General features: G+C 49.7%; 10 protein-coding genes across 10 annotated transcripts; 5 read left to right on the top strand and 5 right to left on the bottom strand.

Annotated features, from left to right (window-relative positions):
- Positions 1-302: 302 nt before the first annotated feature.
- On the top strand, positions 303-2,585 carry N7533_002855 (phenylalanine--tRNA ligase subunit beta; the record flags this gene model as incomplete). Its single annotated transcript, XM_057099505.1, has 10 exons — positions 303-355; positions 421-461; positions 526-545; positions 612-688; positions 747-870; positions 930-1,196; positions 1,255-1,496; positions 1,551-1,752; positions 1,793-2,360; positions 2,422-2,585. 10 exons carry the CDS (start codon positions 303-305, stop codon positions 2,583-2,585), a joined length of 1,758 nt encoding a protein of 585 aa, XP_056964641.1.
- A 748-nt stretch (positions 2,586-3,333) lies between these two features.
- On the bottom strand, positions 3,334-7,401 carry N7533_002854 (protein phosphatase; the record flags this gene model as incomplete). Its single annotated transcript, XM_057099504.1, is given in 7 exon segments — positions 3,334-3,660; positions 3,866-4,179; positions 4,359-4,611; positions 5,035-6,060; positions 6,077-6,757; positions 6,826-7,308; positions 7,378-7,401. The coding sequence occupies 7 exon segments, from the start codon at positions 7,399-7,401 to the stop codon at positions 3,334-3,336; spliced, it is 3,108 nt and encodes a 1,035-aa protein (XP_056964640.1).
- Positions 7,402-7,842: 441 nt separating this feature from the next.
- On the bottom strand, positions 7,843-9,158 carry N7533_002853 (N-terminal C2 domain-containing protein; the record flags this gene model as incomplete). The annotated part of the gene is made up of 5 exons (XM_057099503.1): positions 7,843-8,437; positions 8,499-8,905; positions 8,961-8,984; positions 9,044-9,060; positions 9,146-9,158. 5 exons carry the CDS (start codon positions 9,156-9,158, stop codon positions 7,843-7,845), a joined length of 1,056 nt encoding a protein of 351 aa, XP_056964639.1.
- Positions 9,159-9,552: 394 nt separating this feature from the next.
- On the top strand, positions 9,553-9,960 carry N7533_002852 (uncharacterized protein; the record flags this gene model as incomplete). The annotated part of the gene is made up of 1 exon (XM_057099502.1): positions 9,553-9,960. One exon carries the CDS (start codon positions 9,553-9,555, stop codon positions 9,958-9,960), a length of 408 nt encoding a protein of 135 aa, XP_056964638.1.
- An 827-nt stretch (positions 9,961-10,787) lies between these two features.
- Positions 10,788-12,372, bottom strand: N7533_002851 (uncharacterized protein; the record flags this gene model as incomplete). The annotated part of the gene is made up of 2 exons (XM_057099501.1): positions 10,788-10,826; positions 10,888-12,372. The coding sequence occupies 2 exons, from the start codon at positions 12,370-12,372 to the stop codon at positions 10,788-10,790; spliced, it is 1,524 nt and encodes a 507-aa protein (XP_056964637.1).
- Positions 12,373-12,406: 34 nt separating this feature from the next.
- N7533_002850 (uncharacterized protein) lies at positions 12,407-12,736 on the bottom strand (the record flags this gene model as incomplete). Its single annotated transcript, XM_057099500.1, has 1 exon — positions 12,407-12,736. One exon carries the CDS (start codon positions 12,734-12,736, stop codon positions 12,407-12,409), a length of 330 nt encoding a protein of 109 aa, XP_056964636.1.
- Positions 12,737-14,724: 1,988 nt separating this feature from the next.
- Positions 14,725-15,409, bottom strand: N7533_002849 (uncharacterized protein; the record flags this gene model as incomplete). Its single annotated transcript, XM_057099499.1, has 2 exons — positions 14,725-14,865; positions 14,921-15,409. 2 exons carry the CDS (start codon positions 15,407-15,409, stop codon positions 14,725-14,727), a joined length of 630 nt encoding a protein of 209 aa, XP_056964635.1.
- Positions 15,410-15,752: 343 nt separating this feature from the next.
- Positions 15,753-16,750, top strand: N7533_002848 (uncharacterized protein; the record flags this gene model as incomplete). Its single annotated transcript, XM_057099498.1, has 3 exons — positions 15,753-15,969; positions 16,024-16,281; positions 16,350-16,750. The coding sequence occupies 3 exons, from the start codon at positions 15,753-15,755 to the stop codon at positions 16,748-16,750; spliced, it is 876 nt and encodes a 291-aa protein (XP_056964634.1).
- A 2,726-nt stretch (positions 16,751-19,476) lies between these two features.
- On the top strand, positions 19,477-19,677 carry N7533_002847 (uncharacterized protein; the record flags this gene model as incomplete). Its single annotated transcript, XM_057099497.1, has 1 exon — positions 19,477-19,677. One exon carries the CDS (start codon positions 19,477-19,479, stop codon positions 19,675-19,677), a length of 201 nt encoding a protein of 66 aa, XP_056964633.1.
- A 1,462-nt stretch (positions 19,678-21,139) lies between these two features.
- On the top strand, positions 21,140-22,186 carry N7533_002846 (uncharacterized protein; the record flags this gene model as incomplete). Its single annotated transcript, XM_057099496.1, has 1 exon — positions 21,140-22,186. One exon carries the CDS (start codon positions 21,140-21,142, stop codon positions 22,184-22,186), a length of 1,047 nt encoding a protein of 348 aa, XP_056964632.1.
- Between the last annotated feature and the right edge of the window lie 307 nt (positions 22,187-22,493).

Genomic DNA, 22,493 nt, shown 5'->3' with positions numbered 1-22,493 from the left:
TGGTGTCACTGTGAAGAGTGTGACAATACGGTATGCTGTGTATTTTTGACCAGAAGGAAAGGAGGGGTGGCTGTGGCGCATGCAAAAAGTGTGGCTTGCCCGCAGAATTTCCACTTTCTCCCCGATTGATCGGAGTCATCGCTGCCCCTCGTGCTGTTTGGTTTGTCCCTCTTTGGTAAGTCGTGCTCTTGCTCTATTTGGTTCATGTTGGCTTGAAGTTTGCTTTCCGACTAATCCTCTTTGCCTTCTTTCACCTTCCTCCAGATCAATATCGCCTCGTATCGCATCGAGAATTCCCCGCCATGCCCACTATCTCGGTCGACAAGGCCGCGCTCTTCGAAGCGTTGGGTCAAACGTACGAATCTCCTCTGCGTATATATACCCTTGAATTCCTCTGACGGCTTTCGCGCATTGCTACAGATATACTACCGAAGAATTCGACGAGCTCTGCTTCGAATTCGGTGAGTGACCCTTCTTCCGAAAGTTTGCGTCTGCGGGGTCCATGGACTAATTGAGTGAAATTAGGCATTGAACTGGACGAAGATGTACGCACCACAAGACAAAAAAAGACACCATATCACCCACGAGGGATAATCGCTAAGAATCTATAGACCACGGACCAGGACCGACCCATTGTCGACGGAGTGCAGGAGCCCCCGCAACTGAAGATCGAGATCCCCGCCAACCGGTATGTCGAACATATCTATACAATGGATGGAGAACTTGCCAACTAAACAACCTTACAGATATGATTTGCTCTGTATTGAAGGAATTCAGTTGATGCTCAACATCTTCCTCGGCCGGAAACCACTGCCCGAGTACAAGCTGTCTCAGCCCGCTGAACTGCAGGAAATTATTGTCAAGGAAGACGTGGGTGTCCTCAACCAAGATTTCAGGAAAGATAACATCACTTACTAAATATATCACAGACCACAAGAATCAGACCCTACGTCTCTGGCGCTATCCTTCGCGGAGTCAAGTTCGACAAGGCCCGTTATGAGTCCTTCATTGCGCTCCAAGATAAGCTTCACCAAAACTTGGCCCGTCAACGAACTCTGGTTGCCATTGGTACTCACGACCTCGACACTGTCAAGGGCCCTTTCACCTATGAGGCCCTCCCTCCTAAGGACATCAAATTCACTCCCTTGAACCAGACCCAGGAGATGAACGGAGAGGAATTGATGGCCTTCTACGATGTATGCACCTCTTAAGCTCACTCCCCGGAAACTGAACAATACTGACAGTTTTCAACAGAAGCACCAACAATTGGGCAAGTATTTGCACATCATCCGTGACTCCCCCGTCTACCCGGTCATCTACGATGCCAACCGCACCGTTTGCTCCCTGCCTCCTATCATCAATGGCGATCACTCCAAGATCTCTATGGAAACCACCAACATCTTCATCGAGATGACTGCCACTGACCAAACGAAGCTTGAGATTGTGAACCGTATGATGGTCACCATGTTCTCTCAATACACTACCGAGCCTTTCACGTTAGTCGACCTATCCATGCCGAGTTAGAATTTCAAAAGCTAACCCACCGATAGTATTGAGCCCGTCAAGATTGTTTCCGAACACAACCAGCAGACTCGTATCACCCCTGACATCGCCCCACGTATTGCCCATGCCGAAGTGTCTTATATCAACCAATGCTGTGGCTTGGACCTCAGCCCCTCTGAGATCAGCACTCTGCTGAAGAAGATGTCTTTCCGCGCCAGACCTTCCACCCAAAACCCCGACACCATTGACGTCGAGATCCCCCCCCACTCGCGCCGATGTCCTCCACCAGTGCGACATCATGGAGGACGTTGCTATCGCCTACGGCTTCAACAAGCTCCCCAAGTCCTTCCCCAGCAAGTCTGGCACCATTGCCCAGCCTCTCCCCATCAACAAGCTGTCCGATGTGATCCGCATTGAGGCCGCCATGGCCGGCTGGTCCGAGGTCATGCCTCTGATTCTCTGCTCGCACGATGAGAACTTCGGGTGGTTGAACCGCAAAGACGATGGTACCAGTGCCGTCAAGCTGGCCAACCCCAAGACCACCGAGTTCCAGATCGTTCGCACAAGTCTTCTCCCCGGTCTTCTGAAGACCATCCGCGAGAACAAGGCCCACTCCCTGCCCATGAAGATCTTCGAGGTCAGCGACGTTGCCTTCAAGGACCTGTCCCTGGAGCGCAAGTCTCGCAACGAACGACACTTTGCTGCCGCCTGGTACGGTCGTAACAGCGGTTTCGAGATTGTACACGGTCTCATGGACCGTGTTCTGGCTATGCTCCGGAGCGCCTTCGTCCCCAACGACGAGGACGCTAAGGACGTCGGCATGAACGAGTCATCGTACTACATCAAGGAGCTGGATGGTAGGTTCCATGGATAAGCGCCCACTACTATTCTTATGTATAATTTACTAATAGTTTCTAGATCCCACCTATTTCCACGGTCACGCTGCTTCCGTCCACGTTCGCATCGGCGGCAAGGACCTCGTCGTTGGTTCCTTTGGTATCCTGCACCCCACCGTGCTGGAGAAGTACGAACTCAAGAACCCCGTCAGTACCCTGGAGATCAACATCGAGCCTTTCCTGTAGACTTGGATTGCTCTACGCATTTCTCTTTCCCTTTCCCTTTACTTTGACGCAGATAGATGATGACACGATGGAGGGCTCTGCGAGATACATATTGAGCATGTTTCGATTAGAGCAGTGGAGATGACAAAAGCAATGAAGAAACTTTATAACCATATCTTTCTTTCCTATTCTTCCAAATACTAGTATTTTGTACACAGTAGTTCTTAGATTCCAATCCAGCTACTGTCGGTGGTTTGTTAGTAGTATGGCAGATTCTTGGATAGTACTCTGGTCCATACTAGTACTGGCACCTAAGTAGCAACTAGTAACTAGTTAGTCCATGGGCATACGTCAGAGGTGGACCCTGCAAGCTCAAATTTATGCTTAGATGCCCTCAATCTAGGAGGTCCTCGGCATAAATTACAAGTACTCGGTAACAAACGATAGTATATCCTGGAGATAAACAATCATGCATATCGACCTACGACATAAAGCTTACGAGGCACATCCTTATTCACAACAAGAGTTGCTCTCATTCCAATCATGATTGAGATTGTTCGACGTAAGAATCATCAAACATCACGCCAGAGAATGCATCCCGAAGCAAAAGAGAAGGAAAAAGGCAAGTTTTGGAAGTGTTCATGTAGTTTTGATTGACGTGAGGTGTAGAGAGTATTGGCTCAGGTTAGAACAGGAAGGAAAAGGGAGAAAGGTGGGCGGAAGTAGATATTTTGAAAAAAGAGAAAAACTAATCAAAGTTTCTTTTCCTTTACTCCTGAGCGTAACCCTCGGTGGTACCCTCGGCCTCGGCGGCCTGTTGCTCAGCCAGACGCTGCTGCTCAGCGGCCTGCTGGGCGGCAAGGGCCTTGGCGCCGTAGTCCTGAGACATGGGCTGGAGAACGGGCTGCTCCTCCTTGGGCTCGATGATGGTGACCGAGTCGGGGAGGGTCTTCTGGGGGCCGGCCTTGCCCTCGGGGTCGGAACCACGCATGATCTTGACCTTGATACCGAGGACACCCTGGCGGAGGAGAACGTGGCGAGTGGCAGAGTCGATGAACTCCTTGGCGGGCTGACCGGAGTGGATCATGAAACCGTCCTAGGAGAAGTTAGTTGGTTGTCGCAATTGGGTCGCGTGAAGGTGGAGGGGTAGAGCGTAGGGTAGACAAGCAGAGCATATTCCAGAATGACCGATGTGACCAATAAAGCCATACAGCCAGCCAACCACCCGGTCATCCTGAGTCCAAATATCCAATGCTTGTTTTCCCAGCGGTTTCTCCATTTCCATATCGGTGTAGACGTACAGTGAACTTCATAGACTTGGCACGGGCAGCACGGAGCTTTCCGGACACAACAACCTCGCAACCCTTAGCACCGCTCTCCATGATGAAGCGGAGGACACCGTAGCAGGCACGGCGGACGGCCAGACCGTTGAGGAGCTTGTAACGGAGGGACTCGCACTGAGCGACAGCGGAGAGACCACGGTTCTGGACCTTAGCGGCGTAGAGGGAGACGGAGTTCTCGGGGAACTTGAAACGCTTCTGGATGAGGGAGGTGAGCTCGCGGATGCGGCGACCCTGCTCACCAAGAACCTCCTGGGTGTGGGTGGCACGGACAACTAGAGAGAGGAAGGACCGGTTAGCATTGAGGGTCCTAGGCGAATCGAATCATTGATGTTTTCTCCCAAGCGGCGCATTCAAAAGCATGTCGGCCAACTTGAAAGGCAATGCTCCCTCCTCTTTCTTCATTGTATCCAGATCCCATCAACGGAGAATAATTCGAGCGAGAAAAACGTACTGATGTCGGTGACGGTGGGAGTGACACGGACTTCGACGCCGGAGTATCCCTCCTCAGCCAGCTCGCGCTGGAAGAACTCGTTCAACTCAGCATAGAAGACACCGTCGGCGACGAACTTGCGACGCTTGGAGATAGCACCCTGAACAGCGGCCATTTTTGCGTTCCTGGTTGTTGGAATTGGAGGGGGTCGACGGGGGAGGGCGAGGTCGAGGTCGTGATGGTCGTTAAAGATTTCGGGGCTTAGTGGTGGGGACTGTGCTGTGGTTGTAGGGCTTCCGACCCGTTTGGGCTGTTAGGGCTCGCTTGAAGTGCTCCAAAGTAGTCTAGCGTCGACACCTGAGCCATCGGGTGTTGATGACTAATCCATATACAGGGTACAGCATACCTATCAGATAACGTCATTAAAAATGGGACCAAGATGAATGCCTGGTGGTCCCTTCGAGATCATCATTAACCTTGAGGATACAACTAGGGGCTAAATCCCCCCTCAACTCCTACAGTTTCAGTTAGACCTAGCAGTAGTAGTATGTAGTACTAGGCATGTGTATTGCTTATTGGATCATCCATAGTGTAACATACACCATCCAGTTCTTCCAGTTCTTTCATATCTCTCATCCCATTTGCCCTAATCTTCCAGATCGAATCCATAGTGATAGTAATCTCATTGCATTTCCACCTCCATCGGCTTGGCTTTGCTCGCTTCCTTTTCAGGGGTCTCGTTTTTCAGGACAGCAAGATTGGAGATCCCAGAAGTCACAGCCGCGATTCCAGATGCTGCTGCACTGGGCATGAAGGACTGCTGTGCAGTCTCCACTCCTGTCACAATAGGCGCACGATTTTCACCGGGACTCTCACGCCCTGATGCTGGCGAGGATTCTGACGGTCGAGGCCCATTCATCTCCGAGTCGGCTCGACCAAATGCTTCGTTCCACCATCGAGTCTCACTGGCTTTGGGGAAAATCAACCGCTCCTTCCCGCGCTTGTGATCGTCCACCTCGGGATCGTATTGCGGGTTAGTGAACTGGTCCCGACGGGCAAGGAAATAATCCCATACGCTGCGAGTTCGCTCTCGAGCCTGAGTATCCACCCGTTCTTTCTCATTGTTGAAGAGAAACGTTCCGAACTGGCACGCATAGAGATGATAAAGCAGTCGTCGAAGGAAACGCTCGTTAAATTCGAAGCGGGTGGGATGCTGGTACAGGAGCTGGTAGGTGGCATCCAAGAATTGGTGGAACACAGGGCTGGTCTCCTTCACCTTTGTGATCTCCTTTTCGGAAACAGCAGACCGAGGCGATGAGCTGGGCTTCTTAGCAGCAGGACTGTCAGACTCATAGCTCTGGAGCTCTCCGTCTGAGTCAGGCAATGAGTCTTTGCTATTGTTGTCCCGACCAAAGAAGCCCTTGGCACTGAGGAACGCATTCTCAATTGCCTTTCCTGCGCCACCACTTTCCCCAAATCCGCGATTGGCATCTCCCCCGATACGTTCGTTCTCAATCTGGAACCATTTTTCACTATTCAAATGACCAGAGCGATGTCGGAACATGTGCCCAAACGACAGCCAATCTTTTTCCACGAGAACCATGAAGCCCTCCATGGTGCGAAAGTACGGATCCAGACAGATTTGACTCAAGGCGCTGAGCTGACTGGTCCGGTCCCAGCCATCAGAGCAGTGAATCAGAACGTGGGAGTGTGTCAGGCCGACCTGTCGGGTAATCAACCCAGCCCCTTCCAAGATCCCCCCCGATGTGTTTCAACCACCCACTCCGGGCTAGCAGATCCCGATTCGGCCCCAGAGGAGTGACATCTGTCTCTTTAAGGGCTTCAATGACTTTGTTCAGGGAATCGCGCATGACGTGGATGTTATCAATTCCCAGGTATGCCTTAGTAGCAAATTTATAGTTGTCCATGTTCTCCGAACCAAGGCCAACTGCTTGCATGGCAAATGCATTGACCGTCGGGCGCGCATCAACAATGAGGTTCGACTGCTGAGCGCCGTATATCGCGCGCTGCTCTTCGGGATCTCCCCGGGAAGCAGCTAGCATATCATCCTCTATTTCCTCGGCATTGGACATGTCCGGGTCACTTTGTGAAGTCTCTGCGCTTTCTTGGCTTGATTCAGATGCCTCCCTCTCTATGCTAGCCTGAGCAAAACCAGCCAACGGTCGGTCCGAACGAGAAGTCGAGAAAATAGCAGCCAGCAACTTTTCATCCTGAATACTGCGGTTCTGGCGGACACCAACCAAGGGTTGCGAGCTTCTGGTGATGCTACAATTATTGACTGGGTGGAGGTAGGTCAAGGCTGGAATGCGCGCCCTGGAACGATAGCGTCCTGCATAGTTGATGGTGTTGTCGGAAATGGCCGAGGGCACGGGGATCAGTGCTGGGTACGTTGGGGAGAACTATCAACAATCTAGGTAAGTATGTGGAGTCCTTGTCTTCGCTGAATCATATCATTAACATCACGTACCTCATAGCTGGTATTAACTTCGGATACACGCCATCCGGAGTTTTCCTTGTGGATTCCTTGACGTGCCCACTCCTTCCGCGGGTCATACAAGTCCCACCCGTTGAGTTCCTTCTCCGGAGGGGGCGGCTGGTAGGAGAAGGCGTATAGTTTGTCAAGGCGGCCAGATTTACAGGTCCACTGCTTAATACTATCATAAACCTCGCGGGCCTTGTTTTCGCTGGTGAAGTAGAAACAGACAAATGAAAAGTCTCGACAGCGCAGGCGGATGGAGGAGAGCTGGCGGGAGGCCGCGGGAGCCGGTCGCAGTGTACAAAATGAGATTATGGGGTAGGTAATCCAAAGCTCCTTCGGTCTGATTACCACCCCCCTGGCTTGATCCTCGCTGGAAACCTGGGGGACGTGAGAGAAGATGAGGTGATGTGGGGTGAGGTGAAGGGCGCCGTCGACCTGCTCACCACGGCGAGCCAAGGTCACATTGTCAACCTGGGAAGAAGAAGGTATGGTTAGTATCGGTGATGTTATTTGTTCAAGGCTCTCATTAGAAAGACCAACCTTAGCAACCCGTGTTCGCTCCATGCCTAAAGCGTGAATCACTGTGCGCGCATGATCTTCATCCTGAGGGAGGGGAAAGCTCGGGGTTGTGTTGTTGTGTTGGAGCGGGGCCAGGCGGAGACCGCGTATTTCGTCGGATTTTCCAGAAAATGATAAGTAATGTAAGATGATGAGATACAGTCTATGCCTCTCGGAGTTTGGCAAGGACTCGGAATGCGGGATGTAAGGTCCAAAAGTTGGGAGAGAAAGACGGCTCCGGGGGTTACACGTCAGGTCCAGCTTCCAAGGTTCACCTGCAAGTTGGGGCCGAGTCATGTGGGGCACCGCATTGGTTGGATATCTCCTAGTATACATATACTACCTACTAACTAGTTACTGCAACTACTATTAGCAATAATGACCTCAACGAGATTGAATGGAATGAACTTGAGTGGTATCTCGGCATTTACTTTCTCCATCTCATTGCTACCGATGAGAAACAACCTCCCAGCTTCGAAGATCATCTCGCACATCAAACTCGGACAGCTCATGCTCCGCATGTCGTCCCTTCCAGCCACGGCCCTTTGCTCCATCATAAAGTTGCTGCTCGAGACTGCCGCCCTTTTGAGCATTGCCCAATGTAGATCGAGAGTCTGGCGTTTTCGAGCTGCTGCGGGAGTGGTTACTTGAGGCGCTTTTTGGTCGTCTCTCAAATCCGGGTGATAGGCTAGGCGATAATCTTTTGCTGGACCGCGATTGTCGGGCTCCAGCTTCAGGGTTCAAAAATTGATCCCGATGGTCGATCCCCACGTAGCTTCCATTGACAGTGTTGTGGGCATCGTTGTTCCAACACGAGCTGCCAGAGAAGAGCTCCTCTACTAGTTTATCAGCAGGCAAGTCGCATGTTCGAGACGTCCACGAGGCGGCTAGGGTTCTTCGATATAAGTCTTGCATATCGGCTGTCTCTCTGCTTTGTGTGTTGATCGAGGGCATTTGGCCGATCTCGTCCGAGTCTATTGGCTCGGAAGAATGAACCACGCCCGCAATACCTCCAAAGACAGTGGCTGATTTCAAATTTGGCCTGTTTCATATTAGCTTTGAATAAATGATAAGAATGAAGCGATTCGGGGCGCTCGGCATACGTAGTGAAGCCTCGATCTCCTTCCGTTTGGTGCATCGCAATGCCAATCTTGACGGTACTATTGACTTTGCTGTCGTACATCAGGTATCGCCTGACGACACCTTCATCGTCTTCAACTTTATCCACATATTCAGCAAGGTTGAGCTTGATTTTCCCAAGCACATTCTTCTCTATTGAAGAGTGGAACTCTTGAATTATTTCGAAGAAGATTTCACAGTCCTGGAGTATGGATGCCCTGTCGATAGTGAGCCTCACGTTGAGGACCTTTTCGTAGTTCCAGTATGCGCGATGGTCACTGAGAGTCGCTTTTTCTGTGTGCCCCTGATGTTCTGTTGAGACGCCTGACGGGAGACGCCATCGCACGTACGCAACGCCATTGCCCAAGGGGACATTGTTGATGTCGTTTATCTTGAAACAATTTCAGCATATACACGTGTCATATATCAAGACCATGGAGCCATACCCTCAATACAAGCTCAAATCGGGGCTATACGTTTTTTCAGATTAGTTTTGAGTGGTCTCGTCTCCGGGACTTCCGAAGCTTACCCTCCTATTTTTCGGAACTGGCAAGTGTCAGATGTCAGCAAGATCAAATGGGATATAAAATTTGGCTATTTGTGCTTCGGAAACAGAGTGAATGTAACTTACCAAAAGCCTGCATAGTGGCTCAAGTGTATGTGGTCAAGCAGTCTTCGAAATGAGATAAGTTGGCCCATATGAGGATCTGCACACTCGTGGTCATATGTCGAATATACAACAACTGGCCTACTTAGGGCCTGTTTAGTGATGTATCTGGATAGTGAGCCCTGATTTTGAGAAAAGATAAAATGTATCTTCCTTGATGTCGTCGTCCAAGTCTCCCCGCATATGGCGATGCCGTGAGCGGTGAAAGCGCGATTCTGGCAACCCGCGGCAGAATACCCAAAGCCGTCGCCGAGTGACTTCCGACTTATCTCCCTTCATACTTCTCGCAACACTCCCAGCCACGTTCCTCAGGGCGGCCCCTACTCTCCCGCCAACCTTCGTCCTCAATTCTCAATATTCCTACTGCAACCATGGTCAAATCAGAGCCTTTCCTTCCATCGCCCCCCTCCGAGACTGTCTCGGCGGTCCCTCTAGACTCTCCGATCCGAACAACCCCAATCCACCCCGATCTTCCGGAGATCCAGCTGCCTGGCGAACCACTTCCAATCTACCAGTATCACCCGGTTACTTGTCAGCCACTCGAAGAACAAGAGATTCGCACGGAGATCGAGCAGTTGCGCCAAGAATTCCCAACCAAAGAAACCGCTCTGAGAGCCCAGGAGCTTGCCGCGAAAGAAGCGAAGCGGAAAATCGAAGAGGCCGAGAAGAAGAAGGAACAAGTCCAGAAGGCTATAGACAAAAAGGTCAAGGAGCGCGATACCGAGATGAAGGTGCTTTCCAAGTACCAAGAGGTTAAAGCATCAGAAATCCCGTCTTGAATGAGATGGGTGGACTTTGGCTACACTTGACAACGTCGAGAAGCCGATACCAATAGCTATTCCAGCGTCCTCATCTCATTAGAGAAGCAGAGGCCTCTTCCATCTGGCCGCATATCCTGCGGAGCTGATTCTTTGGTTCGCTTTTTGGGCCTCCCATCAAGCTAGCATTACACGCCAGAAAGGCCTCGCAATACCCGCCTCTGTCGCATCAGGGGTGACGGGTCTTCCCGACCTTACTCTCCATCGCTATCTATATATCACCGCCTGCAGCGAATACTGCCTTGCTCCAGCCTGATTTGGTATGCGACGGCTTCCGCGTGCTGTATTCATTGGCCAGGATGGCCGAGGCTTGACGACTCCAGCCAAAGGCTTCATCCGGTGCGGCGAAGCAGGGGTCCCGCGCAGTCGTCGTTCGAGCCAAATGTCAGCATTATATGTGGCAAATACTACTTCGTCTACTTGTTTCATTCCGCAACGAAAAGCTCCCTGATAAAGAAATTATTATCGCCATTACTACCTTGACGTTCTGGATACGTCAATCTCAAATATATTTGCCATTCTATACCTGGAATAGGTTGTTTGCTTTATCTCTTCTCATCTAACGCCCTCGTGTTTCGTGCTTCATCACGCAGCTCCCAACACCATCAATAGTGCAAATACTAGGCCTACTAATGTCCCGACGAGTGGTGTATTATCATTCAATTAAATCGTATTAAGCATATTAACGTGCTCAGACATTACCATGAGTGACCATGATGAGTGACTCGTTTGAAATATTATGGAGAGCAAAACGAGAGAAAGCCCTGGAGGAAGCCTCCTTAGTGCTCTTACAACGAATCAATCAACTTCACGACAAGAGGCAATAACTGAGAAAAGCGGTTAGCGACGGGAGAATAAACAGATCAACTGAAAGAAAAGGAAACTTACTTCAGATGCGTCCTCAATCAAAGTCTCTGTCTCATTAACAAACTTCGGCGAGAGAAGCTCATTTGCGTTTCCGAGGAGATTTCCAACCTTGACCAAGAGATCAGGAGTGATGACTGGTGCAACACCAGTTACCAGCGAGCGAGTATCGTTCACGAATCTTGGACTTAAGAGGGTCGTTCCGTTGCCCAAAAGATAGGAAACGTTATGCAGTAGCTCCGGGGTGATCATGGGAGAAATTCCATTAATCAATCCCCCAGTCGTTTTCACGAACGATGGAGTTAAGAGGGCGTTCGCGTTGGTGAGCAGTTCGTTGATCATATGGACTGACTTCCCAGTAAGAAGGTCATTGGCATTGGTAAGAAGACCATTAACTTCCTTCAGGAGCTTGGGTGTTACCACAGGAGCCACAGCAGTTATCAGACCCTTGGTTTCCTTCACGAATCCAGGGCTAAGCAAGCTATTGCCATTCTGAAGGAGGCTATTCACTTCTTTGAGAAGTTCAGGAGTGACCACAGGGGCAATTGTGTTGATAAGACCCTTGGTCTCCTTGACAAAGCCTGGGCTAAGCAAGCTATTGCCATTCTGGAGAAGGCCATTAACCTCCTTCAGAAGCTCAGGGGTCACGACGGGAGCAACTGTGTTGATCAAACCCTTGGTCTCCTTGACGAATTCGGGTGACAGAAGTGTGTTGCCGTTCTGGAGAAGGCTATTGACCTCTTTCAGGAGCTCAGGTGTGACAGCAGGGGCGACAGTGTTGATAAGACCCTTGGTTTCCTTGATAAAACTGGGGGAGAGGAGGCTATTGCCGTTTTTGAGCAAAGAGTTGACCTCCCTCAAAAGGTCGGGGGTCACCACAGGCGCCACAGTATTGATCAGACTCTTCGTCTCCTTCACGAACTCAGGGCTCAGCAGGTTATTTCCATTTTCGAGCAGACCGTTGATTTCCTTGAACAGTTCCGGTGTAAGCACCGGGGCAACTGTGGCGATAAGACTCTTGGTCTCATGAACAAAGTCCTTGGTCAAGAGCTCACTGGCATTGTCAAGTAACCCATTCAATTTGCTGATCAGGCTCTTTGTCAAAAGACCAGAGGCAGTTTCAATCAGAATCTTAGTCTGGTCTGTGGTTGTGTCATCGAGGAGGTAGGCAACATGGTGGAAGAATGATTCGATGTCTCCAAGGAGAGTCGGTGCCAGAAGACCCTTGACCCCCTCCAGGAAGCTCACGAAGTCCTTGAATGAATCAAGGAAAGTACCATCGAAGGAGAGCAGGCGACCATCATCATCACCATGCGCGTGGACGCTATCAGCATAGCCCCCGCTGGTAGCAGAAGGCTCCGCAGACTGAGTACCGGTGGCTGTTTTGTCGGTGGCAGACTTTCCAGTGGTACTGCCAGTCATGCTACTAGTCGCACTGCCAGAGGCATGTGTTAAGGCTGTATCGGTTGAGTCTGCGGTCTGCGAACTAGCTCCTGTGGGCGACGGCATGCTACTTCCAACGTTGGGGGAATCCTCCTTCGAATCATTCGAGTCTGCAGGTTCTCTTGCCGTGCTCTGGGGGGGCATCCTTGCTCTTCTGTGACGGCAGCGCTGAGCTAGGAGAAGGCGCATCGGCAAGGACATCATCATCGTTCTTGTTACTGCTGGAATCGGCCGTTGGAACTGCATGGTGAACTACTGGGCTCTCCGATGTGCTAGGAACAACGTTTACAGTCTGGGTAAAGTTTTCCTGGACATGAGCAACGGATGTGGCATCCTGCCCAGCCTCGCGAGCACTAGGCTGGGCGGTAGTACCGGCGAGCGCAGTGCTAGATAGCACGAGAGCTGGGATGAAAGCGGCGGAGAAATGCATCTTAGCTGCAAACACACGGCAGAGGAAGAAGACAATATGGAAGCGTTGCCAGCGATTGTCTTCCAAGAGAATCCACCATCTCCGTGTTCGGGAGGCCTCCTTTTATGCCACTGCACGCTATTCCCCGAGGATTCCTACATGGAGAAGGAAATGGATCAGGCCGAGGACGGTCGGTCTCCACATGTCAGTATTTCCAGTCTATAGACTTTTTTTATTGCTCTGATGTCAGTCCCCGAGAATACACACACACTCGCTAGCGGAGAATTTCCCCTTTTCGACCCGTTGTGGCACTATTCTTGCGAAGTCTCCAGATATCTGAACGGAAACGAAAGCGAAAAGCTCCATCCAAGTCATGACTCTTTTTTTGGCCAATGGAGTTGATGAACTAGCGAGGCTAGTGGCTCGGTCTTGCGGGGGAGGCTAATTCGAAGAACGGGAAGAATGCGACGTCAAGAGGTCGTCTGCCTTTCGTTTAAAGCGTTCAGGGTCCGGGCAGCCCGTGCCCTTGCAGATCGGCACGGATAGCGATATTCCTGGCTAATGAGAACGAGCGGGTACCTGAAGACCCGTTCGCTTACATCGGGGCACAGTTTAAGTGGACTATGGATTTTGTTCAAATGCTGATCCTTTACGAACTGGTGTTGACCAGGATTTCTGAATCGAGATCTGACCTTCTCGTAAAACCGATGGAAACGAAGACGTCGGCACTCAACATAGATCCGAAGAGATGATCAATAACTGCAGTTGTCACCTTCGCGCATTGAGGAAATTCCATTCCTGTCTTGGCATATCAGTCTGGTTCCAACAAAGCCTGAGATCTACACTGCCAACATTTTATCTCATCTTGATGGTGTTCTGACACGGCCCGGGCTTTTCAACTTCTAACTCAAAGTACTGTGAACTGGAAATAGGTATTACTCAGTAGTCCCGATCTATATATTAGCATACCGGCCTATCTGTATGCGATCTAGCTGTGCTGAACCTCCTATGATTTCTTCAAATATGGAACTGTAGTTTGCAATTGAAATAGCTCTCGGGTGGCTGCATGACACCCACACGCGAAAAAAGCGCCTCTACAGGGGTCGCTTCGAAATTAGCGGGGCGGATTAGCCTCCCTGTGGAGCCTTGACTGCTCGCGAGCGTTGCTAGCGCGAGGATCGTCTGGAGCATTCAAGCCACCGGGTTCATTTGGAACCCGAGTGCTACTCTTGATGAAAGTTCATCGCAGATTTGATGCGTTTTAGCATGCCAATATTTCATGGTATAATCGACTAGGGAATAACTCACCTGGGCAGCAACTAGCCTCCCGAGGTCCGTATTCCCGCCCCTCTCACTCTTAGTAGTAGTACTAGGTTTATTCTGCCGGCACCTCTAACATACCATGCTTATGATAAAGTACCTAGGTACCTCGAGTGCTTGCGCTGTTTCAAGTGTGAGGGCTAGCTTCTCAAAGTCTCGAGTCGCCTCTTCTGATCTTCCCTGGCACCCCCAAACTTTCAAGTTCTGCTAGCGTCGAGGGTATGTGTGTACTCTGGCTCTTTAACAGTGGTATTTTGAATCTGCACGCGGTATGTGGGTGAAAACAGAGAGATACATAGCACTGTCGTACTAGTAGCTATAATCATGTAATTCCTATCAATGGCAGATTTGGCGAGGGATCTTCGTTTTCAAAGAGAGGTTGAGCTAAGCTATTCGAAGTATTTCTAATTACCGATTGAAGTACTACCTTATGGACTTGGGTCATTTTCTTTAGTAAGAATAATTCAAAAAATGGTACTTTTGATTTTTTTTCTATCAATTTCTCTTTTTCACGTAGTCAACAGCCTCCGACTCCTTCAAAGCATGAAAAGAATGGGCGTACTTTCTACAGTTGACGGGCGTTGTTGAGCCCGGTATACTGAGTATAAAGGCCTTGAAGATATCAAATTTTGACTCAGTCTACCCATGAACATTCCGAAATGTAATCTGCTGCTCTGGGTTCGTTGTTCCTATGTGGGACTTGTTGGGAGGCCGACCCGAGGTGGTCTACCCCAATTGCTCGGAGGGTTTATTGCCTCGTGGTTATCTGCTTTAAGCGGGTCTTCGACCCGATGGAATACAACCGGTACAGTATTCGAAAATATCCGAAGCTGGTCAATATGTGAGAATTAATCAATGCGAGGTATTTGGGGTAGAAAGACATACCCTTTGTTTCACAATCTTCCAATGGCCTCTGGGGATTGGTGAAGGCTTTGAACAATATACATGCAGTGATTGCAGATTATTACTCTGACCCCATATATCCAGTAGGGTCAGAATATGGAATTTTTGGGCATGGTCCATTCTCAGAATGCCATGGTGTATTTTCTGAAGCAGATGCTCGCTGATGAACTCGGTTATATCCATGTTTCGCATCACGAAATAAGTTGGTGGCGTCTCATAGAGGTTGAGAGGTATTTTATAGAGAACCTCGAGCGCTTCCGTGGTGATCTGTCTATTGATCAGGAGAATAGTTGGTGTGTGTCGCTCTATATAAGGTCTTGGGTAGGCGCAAACAGGACCGCGAGCACGGTCCATTTCGGCGGCGGCCAGGAGCTCTATTTGGCGATACCCACAGACATATTCGTTCGGGTTTAGCGAGTAGGCGTATATTATCAGACGGATCTCGGGCGGTAGGTCGAGGAAAGACGGCATTTTTGAAACTACCCGCAAAGAACAGTATGCGGCCTTCTGGCTTCCTGTTCATGGTCAGTTTTCCTCTCTTTGAGATTATTCCCCTCACAGTTCCCGTAAACGTTGCTTTTGAGTCGCCGCGGGAAAGATCTTTATCCTTTTCTAGCGAGGACCTCCCAATTTTGCGGAAGAGATACACAGGGTTAACCTCACCGATTTCTGAGCATGCGGGTGAGAAGTAACGCTCGCGCGCATTGTTGCGGGGTTAAGCTTCCCCTCTCGTGGAAAGCCGATGTCATCATTCTGAGCCTTGTCATCATTTCAAAATTAAACCCTGCCGCAACCAAACAATAAATACAGCGATATGTCTTCTACTGCCAGTACAGTCAAAACCACGACTTCTTCGGCTCTGAATACCGAAAGGTCTAAGTATGGGGAAGTCAAAAGACTTCATCATATCCCACGACCTACCACAAAAGAGGCCGAGCAAAAATGGTCTCTAGGTCAAATGGCGGCGGCTTTTCGCATATTTGCAAAGCTAGGATTTGCTGATGGGAGTAGTGGCCATATTAGTCTCCGGGGTATACCAACGAAGCCAGCCGCTTTCAGTCTCTGCTAATAGCTAATCTTGTAAGATTCCATTGATCCACAAACATTCTGGATAAATCCGTATGGTGTGCACTTCGCCCTTTTGAAGGTATCAGATATGGTACGCGTCGATGAAAACGGAGACCGTGTGGGCGGCGCCGATAAACCGGTCAATTCTGCTGGTTTCATGATCCATTCGGCAATCCATCAAAGACGACCTGATATACATGCTGCCTGTCATATGCATAGTCCGTACGGTAGAGCATGGAGTACATTTGGAAAATCAATTAATATGATCAGTCAAGGTGTGTATAAGATCTACTCAATACATTAATAATTCAATTTTGGTACTTATTTCGAATCCATGGTGAAGACTCCTGCATGTTCTACGACGATATTTCTGTATACCCAGCCTTCGGCGGGGTTGTGTTTGCTCAGCAGGAGGGCCAACGTATCGCGGGCTACCTTGGCCCCAAAAACAAAAACATGATAATGCAAAACCACGGCCTACTCACTTCTGGTGATACAGTTGCCGAAGCAGCTGCATTTTTCATTGCTCTAGAAAGGGCCTGTCAGGCACAACTGCTAGTGGAAGCTTCGACTGCTCCAGGTACGATCGGTGCTACCACGGGTGGTTTGAAAAAGACACTTGTTGACCATGAAACCGCTCTATACACCAAGAAAGGAACTGGGTCGCCAGAAGCGATGTATATGCAATTTGAGCCTGAATATCAACTTTTACTGAAGGAAAGTGATGGTCAATTTCTAGAATAAATCGTGAGTTTTATGTGTCATATAAACCTTTACAACCACGAAAGTCGAAGTTGGCATCAAAATGCTTCTTGTGCCCTTCGACAAATTAAGTGCGACTCTCTTCCACCCAGGTGGGCTCAGTCTATTTACCCGTACATTTTCGTAGAGGTTCTATATCATGATTGCTTCGAAATTTCATCTATTTGAACATAATAGTAGCTACTAGAGAGCAAATAGACAGCTGGAGAAATGGAGGTAGATCTAAAACGAGGAAAGTGATATTTGTGTCTCTTCTACATCCACACTACATTACTCTCTTTGGATCTAAAAGCCCACCACATATTGTAAAGCTCTACTTCCTATCTATTTACATCGCATAGGTACCTTTCTCTGAGGAGTAGGGGAGTAATAAGAAACATGACGAGGAAGAATGCACACCCTCTTTACTACTAGCGACATAGAAATTCGTCCATCCAAGCTTCCGAGTCCAAGGTTGCCGTATCGATGGCAGATACTAAAGCCGGTAATGGCAATGGTACTAGTATATCTGAATACCGGTGAGGCCACCCACACTGCCACCATTCAACAACTTGCATCACTCACTAAGTGGGCACTTCCCAGGGTTAAGACCGCACCGCCATTGCGAAAAGCCAGAGCTTCCCAGCCCCGTCTATGCTTCAAGTTTCCAGGGTGTATACGTCAGTGTTTTTGACCAGACCGCTCAAGAGCACATTCTGCGGTGTGGAATGTGGGGAGCTAGGCATGAAAAAGAGGAAAGTCAAACTGTGACAGAGTGGGTTTTCATTGGCCCCATGCGAGAATAAGCGCCGGTGTTTTAAAAATATCAAAGCCCCCCAAACCGATCGCAACAAAGGCCTTCTTGAGAAGTCAGCCTGCGTCATTCTCTCGCAATAAGTAGAATTTATACAACAAGTTTTTTTTACGTATTTTGGAGGCATGAAATTTCAGCTTCTTCGTGAGATATTGATTTTTTTCTTGTTAGGAGTCACTATCTGCACTAGGTCTCCTTAAGGTCGACTGTGTAGGGTGTTCTGTCGGTCGCAGTAAGTGAAACATTCGACCCGTGTCTGACGACTATAACCCTCTGTTGCTACATTTCTCTCTTTTCCTTTCAAAAACAGATAACGCCTCTGCCTAGGCGTTCCCCTTCGGCTCTAGAAACTGCCGAAATATCGGCTATAATAGTCTAATTAGGCAGATTTAAATTGTCGGCAATATTTTCACCGGCATGTGCAATCGCAATCTAGACAACCAAAATTATGCGAGGACCATATGATCAATACATCCAAACAAGGTATTATCGGATTAGTATATTGCATAGGTGTTTGCTTCATCGGAATCAGAGACCTTATCACAAGACCTACTGCTGCCACCATTCAACCAAGACCCTTCATGGCCGAGAGGGAAATCACCAGTGCCGATTTCGGAACATTCACCGTGCATTTGCCCCTCATCATCTTCGCCCAAGGAAAAGAAAATAGCTCACATGATTTTATTTTGCAACTGATTTTCCTAGCGCATTTTAGCTCTTTGAAACTCATTGGGCGGCGGTCTACCGTGCAGTAAGTTTCAGACGGTGGGGTGGTCGGTTTGTGCCGTCTGTGGATTAGATACAAACGAAGATCGTAGAGAAAATATTCGGTGAACCTACTGTTCAAGTTGAATAGCGGGATCCGTGACTCAAAAAATGCCGTGTGATATTTTGATATACTTGCATGTCCGGCTCTGTCATGGGACAGGTTAGAGCGAAACGGTGCAAACCTGATCGGTATCGGCGGCGTAGGATCTAAGGCAGCTCGGTTTCAAATTTGCCTAAAATTATTATGAGTCATAATGCATTCCTGGGATATCTGTTGGGATTCTGCAATGACAATTTACGAGACTAGTGGTATTCCAGAAATGCTGGTGGGGGTTTAGGGCAGTCCTATATTCGCCTTGCAAAGTGATGGGGCACGATGAGTTTCGGATCTGCCGAGGCTTTTGTTTGATAGCCCTATTTTCTCCGGCATTCGATTGGGTGAGAATGGAAGTTGGCCCACTGACAGAGTTTTAAGCGCTGAAATGTATAAGTTAAGCATATATATTAATTAATTACTGTATGCTAGTAAATACTAGTTGAACCAGTGTTTCGGTTCCGATGCCTAACGGTAGCACTAGCCACAACCCCGCTGGTGGCAACGTGACCACGTGGCGCAGAGTGGCAGTGCTCTACACGTGGCTAGTGAATTTACATTTCTGGGCTTGTGGCTGTGGGCAATAGCTGGGGCCGTTACTATTTTCGGAAACACCTCAATTCTGCCATTCTGTTATTCGTCGCACTGACAAGGCAATCCCCATGAAAATTCTTTCCTTCCGTTTGTCCGGAGTATTACTCTGCTCTGATGACCGAATCTATCTACGGTATATTCTTTTTGTAAATGCCCTGTATCAGTTGTAGGTGATGCCGACCTCCGATTCCAACCGCTCCGTCCTGCCCACCCCCCTTTACATCTTGTAGACCACATGACTGAACTGATATGCCGCCAGGCTTCAGGGTTTGTGGAAATGGACCAGTCATTGCACGAGGAGGGACCCGACACTCATTGAAATCGACGATATAGGAAAGGGGCTGCCTGTGAGATGAGATCACCTGGGGAAAGAAGGGCAAGGACTGGGCTCCTCCTACTTCCAGAAATTGAACTGCACAAAGCAGCACGAAAAAACCGGTAATGATACTACACTGCACAATGTACTCCGTACCTCCACGGGAGTGGGCGCCTCCTCAAAGTCTAGTGAAGGCGGACCGACGAGGTTCAGCCCAATGGCAGATCGCAGCAGGGATCTCAGCTGCCCGCGCATCGGCCGGACTCGGCAGCCACCGGCGAATCCGCGTGCTGAAGCGGCCCAAGACCAGCTGCCCCACGTCTGCTCGACCCTCCATCAGCTGAGGTCGTCCATGGTTGTGCTGGGCTAGCGTGGTCGACGCATCCAAACAGAGACGGGAGTAGGCAAGGAAAAAAAAAGTCGGTGCTCTCTCGCATCTAGCATGGTATTTTGCTTTTTTACATTTTCTGCTGCAACCCTTTCCCCTCGATCGTGAGTCCTGAAACCCAGTACGGAGTAGTCAAGGGGGTGAAGAAAGGAGGTTGACTTTGGGGAACGTGGGATCTCATCTGTTGTACGATAGCGTCGAACGGGGACTGGGGCGAGTAGGGTTTGTGGAGTCGTTTAGCTGCATGAAGGCGTCTGAAGATTTCCAGAGTGAACCGACGAGATGGGACGGCTCTAGATTCATTTCGATCCCATTGAACTGATTCTACGGAGCAGTATGTCTGAGTCTATACGAAATGACGAAAGTGTTCAACCCCCCTTGGCCCTCAGACGACACAACCTTGGAAGTTGACTGATCAAGAAGAGCGCAAGCCATCGAGGCCTCGCCCTTGAGAGTATGGATAACTTGGGCATCATGCAGCGAGGCAAGGCCGGGCGACCCAAACAGGAAATTCGGAGGATTTGGCTGGCCCGCAGGTTAACTCGCAGCGCGGATCATCGGGGCTTAGCTTTTGCAGTTTGGGGCATGCTGCAGATGGCTCTGGCCGAATGGACGTGCAACGCGCAGGCCGTGAGACTGGGAATCCATTGCGATTCAAGGTTTTGATTGTTTCGAAACACGGCGGTTGTGGTTTCACGGTACCGAGCTGCAGAAGATAGAAGTAGGATTAGCAGACTAGTGGATTGGATTAGTGGATGGAATGAAAGCAGCGATCGTAGAGCAAAGCTGGAATAGTCAGAAGTAGCTGTAACTCTACGAAGTCAATCTATACCGACATGCACTGTGCACTGTTCACATCCAAGTCAATGAGTATTGCCACCGGAGAGGCCGATTGTACGGGCTATACAATACGAAAACCGACTCCATCAAGCTGCATATTCAACCCACCAGGGCCAGTTAGTAATTACTAGTACTGCTCGTAGTGGCCGGTACCAAATACGGTTTCTGCATTACCCACCCCGGCCTTGGTTTCTTAGTTTCTTACTTCTACGGTGGAATGCCCTTCAAGACTCTCCTTCTTCCCTCCCTGTTCACCTGTTATATCTAATTTCTTTCTATCGCGCATTCGCCCGCACAACTAATTTAGAATATCCTCTCTTTTCGATCACTCACACCTCCGATCTGAAAGGCCCAGTCAATCCAAATCTTCATCTGCTTACGTGCGAATCTGGGAAATATCACTTGTGTGGGCGAATGTCGCCGTTTACGATTTCTTCGATCTACATTCTTTTATAACAACAACCACACGCGTTCCTTTTTTTATATTCTTCTTTTTTTTTGCTTTTTCTTATCGACATATCTTTTTTTTCCTAACCAAGAAACGCCGGACGTATCATTCATATCTCACAGAGTCCATAATGCCCACAGTCTTACTGCCCTCGTCGGCGGCCGCGTTTGCCCCGCGATCCTCGCCCAATGTCGTTCTCAACAGGAAGGTTGCGCCGTGGTTGACGGCAACTCTAAAGCGAGTCAACCGAGTCAAGCGCCCTTTGAACAATGTGACTCAACACACCCGCTGTCTTACGGAAACCTTGTCGTCGACCAATGCCATCTGGACTCTTTGCTCCATGATGTTCACCAAAGCACCCGAGTCGGAACTGCGCAGGGATGAGAACCCGCTGGTGGAAGGCCTTTTTAACTATCAGATGATTCATATCGAGGCCTATGTGGTACACGTCGACATGGTTTCCCGCAACGAAGTGGCATTCAAGCTGACCCCGGAGACGATCGAAGCCCTGGTGGACTTTCACAAAGACATCTACTCGGTTGATGCTGCCGCCAATACATGGGACTGGTCGGGTAAACAGGCTCAGTTGAGGAAGCTAGAGGAAGAGTTCGTACAGGCTGCCAACAAGTTCGTCTACCGCGCCGATGCCGAAGCCCTGGAAGGTCTCGAAGAAGACGGAGCGGGCGAACTTTTATGTGGTCGCAGTGAGGACGCCCAAGCCGCGGTATCAGCGCTCTTTGTGCCTCTATTGCCCCCACCCCCGCGGGTGGTGGATGTTCTCCGACCTGTGCCTCTGCTGCCCAGCTCGACAGGCCCAGAAACCTGGTGGCATCAGAATGCACCTTACCCGTCTTCGCAAGTCGAGTCGTGGAAGGTATTGCCGCCCAGCCCATCCCCGGTCAGCACGGGCGATATTAACCCGAATCTCTGGGCTAGTATTGGTTTCGGTGATGCACACTCTCAGTTGCCTTCACCCACCCCGTCTTACAGTCAACCGTTCACCACCGCGCCCTATCCATCTTACGACTGCATGGCCGCCACCTCTGCCGCCATTTCCACCCTTCCGTTGCCCAGTATGCTCGTGCAACCCTGCAGCACGGCTGCTAATATGGGCGGCTTCGGTGGCTTCGGTGGCTGGGAGGGCTTCGCCCCGCTGCAATATGGCACGATCATCTAGCTCCCAGTTCGGAGTGGACTTGACGTCGACTCCTCCCAGCAAGTGGAAATGGCTCCTCCACCTCGTCCTTCAGTCACAGAACCAGACCTCTTTCGTTCCTGATGTCGATCGTCGGGTGACTAGGGCCTGTTCGTTTTTCGTGTGACTGCAAGGCAACGACAACCTCAATACCAAAAAAAGATCCGACTTTGGCATTCTTGACGGCGTTCTTTTCGACTGTGCATCTGTGATACTCCACTTCGCCCATTGCATCGATATTCCCGGATAATTCTTGCGAACGGCATTTCGCGTTTTCTTGGTTATTTTC

The sequence above is a fragment of the Penicillium manginii genome (assembly GCF_028828005.1).
Source record: "Penicillium manginii strain IBT 31320 chromosome Unknown utg000002l:1.0-5564898.0:1.0-5567710.0, whole genome shotgun sequence".
Taxonomy (NCBI): Eukaryota; Fungi; Ascomycota; class Eurotiomycetes; order Eurotiales; family Aspergillaceae; genus Penicillium; species Penicillium manginii.
Note: the sequence above shows the minus strand (reverse complement) of the source record. Positions and strands in the feature narration are given on the sequence as shown.